Source organism: Rhinopithecus bieti, unplaced genomic scaffold (assembly GCF_001698545.2).
Source record: "Rhinopithecus bieti isolate Rb0 unplaced genomic scaffold, ASM169854v2 scaffold_17861, whole genome shotgun sequence".
In the NCBI taxonomy this organism is placed as follows: Eukaryota; Metazoa; Chordata; class Mammalia; order Primates; family Cercopithecidae; genus Rhinopithecus; species Rhinopithecus bieti.
In genome coordinates this window covers 2,225,790-2,237,128 of record NW_016809830.1, presented here as the reverse complement: position 1 = coordinate 2,237,128, position 11,339 = coordinate 2,225,790, and the positions used below count along the sequence as shown (strand labels likewise).

The following is an 11,339-nucleotide window of genomic DNA, read 5'->3' as shown; positions in this document are numbered from 1 at the left end:
TTTTCTGGGATTTATATGAGAAAGTACATTCATTCTGTTTTTCATCAAAGCTTTGACTCAGGTCAGTAAGTTGATTAATCAATTTTAGAAAATAGTTCTTTTCTCTGGGAAGATTTTTTTAAAAAGTCAATAAATAGATGGACTTTGAAAGTAGTAAATGCCCTTTCACTGATAATTTTTCATGCTCACAGAAAACCAGCAACTTCCATCTGCAAACAGATTATTTTGGAAGACTCTTGCCTGAAGTTGATGTTTCTTTCTGTTAGCACCGGTGTGTCCGGAATTGGTGGGTTCTTGGTCTCACTGACTTCAAGAATGAAGCTGCGGACCCTCACGGTGAGTGTTACAGTTCTTAAAGATAGTGTGTCTGGTGTTTGTTCCTTCAGACGTTCAGATGCGTCTGGAGCTTCTTCCTTCTGGTGGGTTCGTGGTCTTGTTGGCAGGAGCGAAGCTGCAGACCTTCGCAGTGAGTGTTACAATTCTTAAAGGTGGCATGTTTGGAGTTGTTCATTCTTCCCAGTGGGTTCGTGGTCTCACTGGCTTCAGGAATGAAGCTGCAGACCGTCGGTGAGTGCTACAGCTCTTAAAGGCAGCATGGACCCAAAGAGTGAGCAGCAGCAAGATTTATTGCAAAGAGCAAAAAGAACAAAGGGAGCTGATTGTCACTGGCTGACCCAGGTTGCCACTGGCTGGCCCAGGCAGCCTGCTTTTATTCCCTTGTCTGGCCCCACCCACATCCTGCAGATTGGTCCATTTTGCAGACAGCTGATTGGTCCGTTTTGACAGAGTGCTGATTGGTGCATTTACAATCCTTGAGCTAGCTAGACACATTGCCAGACGGAAAAGTTCTCCAAGGCCCCACTAGGTTAGCTAGACACAGAGTTAGCTAGATACAGAGCACCAACTGGTGTATTTACAAACCTTGAGCTAGACACAGAGTACTGATTGGTGTGTTTACAAACCCTGAGCTAGACACAGAGTGCTGATTGGTGCATTTATGATCCCTTAGCTAGATATAAAAGTTCCCCAAGTCCCCACCAGACTCAGGAGCCCAGCTGGCCTCACCCAGTGGATCCCGCACAGGGGCTGCAGGCAGAGCTGCCCGCCAGTCCCGAGCTGCGCCTGCACTCCTCAGCCCTTGGGCTGTGGATAGGACTGGGTGTCACGGAGCAGGGGGCGTTCCCCTTGGGGAGGCTTGGGCTGCGCGGGAACCCACAGCAGAGGAGGGGTTTGGGCACGGTGGGCTGCAGGTCCTGAGCCTTGCCCCACAGGGAGACAGCTGAGGCCCGGTGAGAACTCGAGCACAGTGCCGTCCGACCAGCACTGCTGGGGGACCCGGAGCAACCTTTGCAGCTGCTGGCCTGGGTGCTAAGCACCTCTCTGCCCTGGGCCAGTGATGCCAGCCAGCCGCCCTGTGTGCAGGGCCCGCCGAGCCGGCGCCTGCGCCCGCGCCCGCGCCCGCGCCCGCAGGAATTCACACTGACCTATGAGCGTCCTCGGCAGCCTGCCCGCGCTTCTCCCTCCACACCTCCCTGCAAGCAGAGGGAGCCGGCTCTGGCCTGGGCCAGCCCAGAGATGGGCTCCCACAGTGCAGTGGCAGGCTGAAGAGCTCCTCAATCACCGCCAGAGTAGATACCCAGGCCAAGGAGGCACCGAGAGTGAGTGCAGCTAGCACATTGTCACCTCTCACTGGCTTCATTCCATTGTTGACAGCCGAGTCTGTCAAACTAGAAGAGCCGCTGACAGAAGTGACGAAGAACCAACATTGCATCTGCTTTATATTTTTTTAGTACTTGTTCACATAGAAAGTATCCAAGACAAAATTCAAGCTAATTTGTAGATGTGAACAAATGTTCATAATGTAAGGCATTATCTCCCTAAAAATGTTATCATTTGTATTTGGCAAGTTCAAGGTTGAGAACATCATCAAAAAGATGATCACAACTGCTATTGAAAAATTTATGTCTCTAGGAGCATTTTAAACATGTGTTGAATTTCCCAAATATTCCTAACCTTGGTAGAGATGACCCTCCAATATTTGTTTATGTTTTTGCTTGAAGAATTCTTAGGAAACTCACCTCCCTGAGCAGAGTTCCAGTATTGTGTTTGAGGGACACTCTCTAAGTCATAAATCTCCTATGTCTCTGTGTAATGTCACTTCCTTCCAAGAGGCCTTTCCTTCCCATCCTATCCCAAATAGCTCCTGGCCTGAAGCCTGTATTTCTGTCTTTTGCTTCCTTTATAACACGTATCTGAAATTATGTTGCCTATCATTTGCCTCCCTTTAACTATCTAGATACCCCCTACCAGAGGTAAACTCCACAAAGGCAAGGGCGTTGTTTGTCCTGCTTTTTCTGCACCCCAGCTCCAGCACTGTAGTCTTCACATTTCTTCAGTCTGACTGCTTCCTCAGCCATTACTTGCTCCTTCACATTCTTCCTGCCCCAGTTCACCTTCTCAGAGAGACCTCTTTAACCACAGTGTCCAAAGTCTAATGAGTATCTATTTCCTTCAGGGCCTTCAGTTGCAAGAAATCAAAAGTGACTTCAATTGGTTAAGCAGAAAAAGAGTAATACAAAGATGTTTTGTGGTTTACAGAATTGTTTAGAGGGCTGGAGAGCTAGGCTTGGGCTCAGCTTTTAGAACAGCATCTAAAGTTATATTGCAGAAGCAGAACTTATCTGATGAAGGAGTAATCTAGCTACCAAAGGCAAGTTGGCTGTTTTGTGCTGTATATTACCTTGTAGCCCCAGCCACTATTACAAGAGGGAGGGAGATAGAGAGTGAGAAAGAGATAGTGGGAAAGAGGGCTGGAGGGAGGGAAAGAAGGAGGAAGGGAGGGAGGGAGAAAGAGAAACTACCTGAACTCTCCTTCCCTTTTGCATCAGTAGCCTCTAATTTAAATTCTAGCATGGCTGTATTATTAGTGGAGCCCAAGTCAAATGCCTGTCTCTAGCTGGAAAAGCGATACATAAATAACTCCTATAGGGGGAGCTAATCTTTGCCTAACGCCAAAATTCATGCATTAGAGCATTCTTAAAGCATTAAAAAGTTGACAGATGAGTCCATTATAGTCCCATTCACATCACTTCATTCATTTCCTTCCTACCTCTTATTAGCATATTTAGATGCCCTGTTATTTATATTTATTTATATTTTCACTAGAATACAAGCACAAGAAGGATGGGAATTTTATTAGTTTCCTATTGGCTGTTGTGATTAGTTACCACAAATTGAGTACCTTAAAATAACACAAAACCTATCATCTTACAGTTCTGGAGATCAGAAATTTGACACAGGTCTCACTGAGACAAAAGCAAGATGTTGTCAAGGCTGTGTTCCTTGTCTTATTGCCTCTCTTTCCACTTCAAAGCTAGCAACAGTGGGTTGAGTCCCTCACAATTTTTTTTTTTTTTTTTTTTTTTTTTAATGTAGACAGAATCTCACTGTCCCCCAGGCTGGAATGCAGTGACATGATCTTGGCTCACTACAACCTCCGCCTCCTGGGTTCAAGCAATCTTCTAGCCTCAGCCTCCCAAGTAGCTGGGATTACAGGCGTGTGCCACCACACCCAGCTAATTTTTGTATTTTTAATAGAGATGGTGTTTCACCATGTTGGCCAGGCTGGTCATGAGCTCCTGAGCTCAGGTGATCCACGTGCCTCGGCCTCCCAAAATGCTGGAATTACAGGCGTGAGCCACCACCCCTGGCCTCACATTTTTAATCTATCTTTATCTCCTCTTTCTTCCAGCATGAAAAAGGTTCAGATTTTAAGGACCCATCTGATTAGATTAGGCCCACCTAATCCATGATAATATTCCCATCTCAAAGTCCATACCCTCACATCTGCAAAGCCTTTTTTAAATTTAATTTAATTTATTTTATTTTTTGAAACAGAGTCTCTCTCTTTTGCCCAGGCTGGAGTGCAGTGGTGTGATCTAGGCTCACTGCAAGCGCCCCATCCTGGGTTCAAGCAGCTCTTGTGACTGAGCCTCGCAAGTAGCTAGAATTACAGGCATGCGCCACCACGCCCTGCTAATTTTTGTGTTTTTAGTAGAGATGGGGTTTTGCCATATTGGTCATGCTGGTCTCAAACCCCTGGCCTCAAGTGATCTGCCAACCTTGACCTCCGAAAATGCTGTGATTACAGGCTTGAGCCACCATGCCCAGCCCTCAATAAATATTGATGAGATGAAGGGAACCTAGATAATGGCAGAGTTGGATCAGCTTCTCTGTGCTCTCTGTGCCTTACACTCAGTCAGACTTCTCTGGGGCCAAGTCTGGTAGTAGAGGGGGATGTTTAAAAGGCAAAATTCTATCAACAGCCTATTGGGAGAAAAGCTGTGTGTTTGGAGAGAAGCTGAGGCAGGGCTTCCATGTCTGCTAGACTTGCTGGCTCCTTGCTTCTAGCACTCCTGTTATCTCAAGCAGCCATATATTTCTCATTCACTTGATACACTGTTTCCTTTCAACTCCCCCATCCTCACCACCTGTTTATTTGTTTGAGCACCAATAAATAGCCTGGGCTCCCAGAGCTTGGTGCCTTCGCAGCCTCCATGCTTGCTATGGCCCCCTGGTCCCATTTTCTCTCTCAAATTGTCTTTTTCTCAATCCTTTGACTCTGCTGGATTTCTTCTCCCTAACGACCTGGTGTTGGGTCTGATCACCCCAACAACAACCCATATGGGAATGGCTGCCAGGGATGCTTCACCCAGAATCATTTTGACCTGGAATGCTGGGTCCCGTATTTTCTACTTGTCCTGGCCGTACAAGCCCTTATCACTGGCAGTCAGATATAGATCATAGAAAAATCCTTGGAAACTTGGGGGTCCCAGGAATGAATGGGAACCCTGAGACCAGTCACACTCTTACAAACCAATTCAAGGTACTCTCAATTCAACTAAACCATGGCACTGTGACTGCTCAGAAAACTGAACATGTGTATTTAGTATCTTCCCCAACAAAACCCTGTAAAACATCCTCGTGCATGTGCCGAAGTGTGTGGGTGGACTGAGACCACACAGTTATCATGGCATATCTTCCCATAGAGTCAATTTTAATACTAGCATGTATTTTAAAGCATTGCTTAGATGTAAAACAAACATGAGGTCAGGTGCAGTGGCTCATGCCTGTAATCCCGGCACCTGGGGAGGCCGAGGTGGGTGGACCATTCGAGGCCAGGAGTTCAAGGCCAGCTTGGGCAACATGGCAAAACTTTGTCTATACAATTAAAAAAAAAAAAAAAAAAACTTAACCAGGCATGGTGATGAGTGCCTGTAGTCCCAGCTACTTGGGAAGCTGATGTCAGAGGACGCTTGAGCATTGAGGTTGAGGCTGCAGTGATTCATAATGGTGCCACTGCACTCCGGCCTGGGTGACAGAGCGAGACCCTGTCTGAAAACAAAAACAATAAAAAGCATGAAACTGTTATGGGGTGGTATATAATAATTGCTTAAATTTTTAAGGAAAACAGCCACAAGATTTTAAAGGCATTTCAGACTCCTGCCTTGACTTGCCCTCAACAGTTCTCTTGTACCCTACCATCACTGGTGTAATTCTGTTGATGGAGTTTTGCCACTCAAAACTTTCTCCTCTACTACCAGTTAGGGGTACTTTGGTAGAAAATGTTTTTTTAAAAAAACTGTTCTAAACCTACCTAAAATATCAGCTCTCTGGCTCATGATATGGTCTGACATAGAACAGACAGAAAGACTGTCCTATGTCAGACCATATCATGAGCCAGAACATATAAGAACATATAACAATCTTTCTGTCTTTCTGGGGCTAGAACGATCACTCATGAAAGATTACTAAGAGGTGATATTTTGTAGACATTATTCAAGGTTGACAAAATCCACATTCTTGCTTTTTGGGTCTCTGAACAGCACGATGGTGGTTGGCAAGAATAAGCGTCTTATGAAAGGCAGCAAAAAAGAAGCCAAGAAGAAACGGGTTGATCCATTTTCTAAGAAAGATTGGTATCATGTGAAAGCACCTGCTATGTTCAATATAAGGAATATTGGAAAGACACTAGTTTCCAGGATTCAAGGAACAAGAATTACACCTGATGACCTTGAGGGTCATGTGTTTGAAGTGGGACTTGCTGATCTGCAGAATAATGAAGTTGCATTTAGAATAAACAAGCTGATTACTGAAGATGTTCAGGGCAAAAACTGCCTGACTGACTTCCATGGCATGGATCTTACCCATGACAAAATGTGTTCCATGGTCAAAAAATGGTAGACCATGACTGAAGCTCATGTCAGTGTCAAGACTACCAATGGTCATTTGTTTAGTTAGTTCTGTACTGATTTTATAGAAAATACAATGGTCAGATACAGAAGACCTCTTATGCTCAGCACCAACAGGTCTGTCAAATTTAGAAGGAGATGACGGAAATCATAAACAAAGAAGTATAGACAAATGACTTCAAAGAAGTGGTCAATAAATTGATTCCAGACAACGCTGGAAAAGACATAGAAAATGCTTGCCAATCTATTTATCCTCTTCATGATGTATTCATTAAAAAAGTAAAAAGCTGAAGAACCCAAGTTTGAATTGGGAAAACTAATAGAGTTTCATGGTGAAGTTAGTTGTTCTGGAAAAGCTACCGGGGACAAGACAGGTGCTAACGTTGAATGAGCTGATGGATATGAGCCACAAGTCCAAGAATCTGTTTAAAGTTTGATTTTAATAGTGGCAAATAAAAAGGCCTATTTGTCTGCAGCAAGTTAAGTTGACCGAGCTCTTTTTCTCATGGGGGCTTGGTGTGCAATGTCTGAAAACAGCAGGTTCCTTGGTAGTGTACGCAGCCTGTTTCTTGCATGGGTTGCCTCTAAGGGACCTTGGAGATAGCCCTTTCCAAGGTATGTTCATGTCTCTGACCTTATGCTGTCCCTGTGTAGGCTGTAGACAGGTATGCAAGGTGCCATTGGAAAGCTTCAGAGCATCATAGCCTGGCTTCATATTGGCCAAGTCATCAGGTCCATCTGCACCAAGCAGAACAAGGAGCATGTGATTGAGGCCCTACACAGTGCCAAGTTCAAGTTCCTGGCTGCCAGAAGATCCACATCTCAAAGAAGTGATACTTTATCAAGTTCAATTTGAATGAAGTTGGAGACATGGTGGCTGAGAAGTAGTTCATCCCAGATGACTATGGAGTCAAATACATGCCCAATTGTGGCCCTCTGGACAAATGACAAGCTCTCTACTCATGAAGGTTTCCACTGTGTGGCCATCTCCTAATGCCAAACAATAAATCCTAAATCAAAAAAAAAAAAAAAAAAAAAAAAAGGGTTCTATTTGTGGGGGGGAAAAAATCTAAATTCTTTAATAAGGTTTCTAAGTTCACAGATTCCTGGGTCAATGAATTTGACACCAAGATCCTTAGGCAGTAAGAACGCAATGTTTTCCTTGGTCATTTCTCTCCTACTTTTCTCTAGACACCCAAACTCCTAAGGTAACCATGAGCTCTTCATAGTGGCATCATTCCATGGAATTCTCAGTTCTCTAATCTAGTGCCTGACAGGAAATGAGTACTCAATATTTGTTGGCATTGCATTCTGGGACACCCTCCCCAGATTCTCCATGTTCTAAAATGACCTCTCACTTTTTTATTGTTATTTCTCTGTTTCCTCCCTGCAACCTCACCATGAACAATAAAACTGAGCTCTCACTAACTCCCATAACAGAGAACCAAGAAAATTGATTATTCATCTAAAGTAATTCTTACTAAAATTTGAATGGCTGGAAAGTATATTAGCTTATATTTTGAAAGTAGAAAAGATATTCAAATTATTTCGTTCAATACGGTAGGAATTACATCTGTTGTGTTCATTCTCAGATCTCTAATTCAGTGCCTGACAGGAAATGAGTACTTGATACTTGTTGGTTGACTCAGAGAATATTTGGAGATGGTAGCTTCGAGTTAGGAAGGTATCTTAGTAGTCAAGTTTTTCTTTCACTGCCTGTGTTCTTACTTATTTTGGCAGACATACAAATAAGGCCAATAGTTTTGTAGTATTGATTGTTTTTCACTACTTGTAGCTAAAGATTTCCCTCATCTATGTTGCTGCATAATTAAATGTTGGGGTTTTTTGTTGCGGGGTGAATGAATGTTTTGACTTAGAAATTTCTCTTCCTGCGAAAGATGTTTTAAAATTTTTCTTCTAGACCTATTTGGACATACCCTAATAAAAGAATAAGCTCATGGGTGGGGAATTCTAATGCAATTATCTATAGCATTTAACACATGGCAAGTGATCAATAAACACTGACTGAAATGAATTTTTTTTTTTTTTTTTTTGACAGAGTCTCACTCTTTTGCCCAGGCTGGAGTGCAGTGGTGTGATCTTGGCTCACTGCAACCTCCGTCTCCCCGGTTCAAGTGATTCTCCTGTCTCAGTCTCCTGAGTAGCTGGGATACAGGCACCTGCCATTATGCTCAGCTAATTTTTGTATTGTTAGTAGAGACGGGATTTCACCATGTTGGCCAGGCTGGTCTAGAACTCCTGACCTTAGGTAATCCACCCACCTTGGCCTCCCAAAGTGCTGAGATTACAGGCATGAGCCACTGTGTCCTGCTGAAATGAATTTGAAAGGCAACGTGGTAAGATCCAGAGCCTAAAATAAAATTCCAGGTTCTCAATCCACATTCAGCCAATTGTGTGATCGAGTTCAAGTCATTTAACTACTTTGATGAGTGGTTTTCTCCCATTATTTCCACATCCTGCTCCAAGCCCACTAACCTGTGAGGCTTAAGATCTTCAATTAAAGTTGTACTAAATTGTTTTCGAAGAAGATAAAAATGTCAACAATGGTACAAATTATACAGGTTATAACTCTGTTACACTTCCAGAAGGAGATTTAAGATGCAATACATAAAATATCAGCTACGTGGTTGCAATGAGCAATGATAGAATTTAATTTTGTTATATTTTCAGATGAGCTCATCCATGTTCTAGGTAAAAGCTAAACACAGAAAATAACATGGCCTCATGCTTAAGGGGAAATGTGTAATAGTGCCCACTGGGGAAATGGAACAATCGAGATGTGGCTCTAACAGTGACCTTGCTTGCCAGGCCTTTCCTGCCCACATTTTCCTTCCTTTGGTCATCCTCTTCTTCTGGGGGTATACTTTCACTGGCAAGGAGTATAAAAAAGCTATTACAAAAAGAAACCAGTAAAGTAATAAAATACTGACCCAGTGGGCAAGGGAATTAATTCTATAACTACAGAATGGTGTGTAGGAAAATATGTACAGACAGGAGATGAATTAAAAGAAGCATTGTGCATGTTACGAACTTGAACAGGAATTTTCAAAACCCTATAATCTCACTTTTCCCTGCCTTATTTTCTGGATATATTTGACAGCTCAGAATTCCTCAGTGACTCTTTTAAAAAATTTCACGTATTTTGGTTCATCTTTTTTCCCTTCCTTTCGCAGTTTTTAAGCTCTCATCCTAACCTTAAGAAAAAGAAAGAAAAAAAAAGGAGAAGAATCACAGGGCTGGGCTGGGGCTGACATGTAACTCTCTATGTCAGAGGAGCCTCAGCCTCTCTGCATTTGTGTCTCTTTATCTGTATAGTGGGCATAATAATACCTGTCTCAACTGTGAAACAAGAACATGTGACTAGCAAGTGGGAGGACATGTGCAAAAATTAACCTCTTCAGTGGCACCATCACTATCTCTCCTCTCAAATCTCTCCTCAACTAGGTACAAGACTAGTTGCATGCCTCCAGGGCCCAGGTCCTTTCATGCTTTTCTATGGCCACATCTTCTTACTTGCTCACCCTGTAAATATTATTTTATTTGTCTGTGCTGCCATCCCATTTTATTTTTTCTGTTTCTCTCCTGTTTTTAGTTCAAATGAACAAATAGCTTATCAGTATTTACAGTCTATTTAGCAATAATTTTTTAAAGCCACATGTAATTCCATTCCTGTGTGAAATTAAAATGCCTATTCTAATTCTTTCTTAAATTGGAACCATGTGAAATTTTCTTTAAAACCTATTAATCATATTTACATCATACTTTTAAAAATTAAGCTTTGTTATTAATCATATTTACAAATAGCTTAATTTTAATATTCTTATATATTGACTATAGTTACTGATTTCCTCTTTGCTCTAACTGCCCTCTTTTGAAATAGCCCCTACAAAAACACCTTTAGTGTTTATAGTAATAGAGTAGGTTAAGTAGAACCAATTCCCCAAACTCCTAAAAATTTCTGTAGGAAACATATCTCCTTCACACTGTCCACACCAACTCAGTACTATAAAAACATTTTTTTCTTTCATCTCTACAATGTGTAGAAAAAATAAAAATTGAAAGTTTGGTTCCCACATTACTCCAAGAATATAATTTTTTTTGTTAGATAAGGATCCCAAAATACTTCCTACAACATAGCCCCTACTGTTCCTTGTTTAGTCTAGATTATTGTTTTAAAGAAAGCAAATTAAACAAAGCTTTTGGTGACACTGAACTGGAGTTCTCTGATGCAAAATTATAGATCTCTGGGGATCTTTCAAATATGTCTTACCTAGTTGCTATTTATCATCAAACATACCCAAATGTTTGTAGTGTGTGAATATTTTAAAACAAACCTAGCATAGTGTCTGAGTACAGAGTTAAGTCAATAGTTTGCAAACATCCCTTTGTTTCTTTATATGCATTTAGCTACTGCTATACCTTTTTCAATGAATGAAGTAGACCTGAGCACAAACAATAAAAGAAAGCAAAAATTACCAGGTTTGGACTTCACTTCACAGCTGGAAAGATTCTGTTGAGGCTGCCAGCAGGGGATCTTGCGTATTAATACCCTACCTGGAAGAGCTGACATGTTGAAAATGAGATTAACACCTTCCTGTTTTACATTAACTAAGGCTAAAGTGTCATTTGCCTTATCAGGAGAAAAAATTTAATACTGAAATGATGGGGTTGAAAACAAGGTATGGTTCTAAGAAAATGTTAAAATATGAGGTAGGGCTTTTGTGGTAGTGGTGGTGATTCTTTCAAGATAAATACCTGTACAAATAAAAGCCAGAATTATCAGGACAACTCAAAAGCTGAACATAAACACACATAGCACAACAACTCCTTTTCAGGCCAATGCTAATTGACACAGTAAATAACTTGTCAGACTGCTTAAAAAATAAAAATAAATGAATACACTATGTCAAAGAGTACTGATGCTTAGGTATTTGTTGCCAATTCCAGACTAGCCTAGAAAGAGAAGAGCTAATATAAATGATTTATTCATTCAGATATAAGATAGCACTTTTTAATTCTCTCACTTCACAATTCATCTAGTTACATATTTACTAAAGATGAGCATTT

The 11,339-nt window shown here is 41.7% G+C and overlaps 1 protein-coding gene across 1 annotated transcript; it reads left to right on the top strand.

Moving 5' to 3' along the window:
- On the top strand, positions 1-7,197 carry LOC108541067 (40S ribosomal protein S3a-like). Its single transcript, XM_017890504.1, has 3 exons — positions 1-61; positions 192-336; positions 5,886-7,197. The coding sequence occupies exon 3, from the start codon at positions 5,890-5,892 to the stop codon at positions 6,241-6,243; it is 354 nt and encodes a 117-aa protein (XP_017745993.1). The 5' UTR covers positions 1-61; positions 192-336; positions 5,886-5,889; the 3' UTR covers positions 6,244-7,197.
- Positions 7,198-11,339: the final 4,142 nt, after the last annotated feature.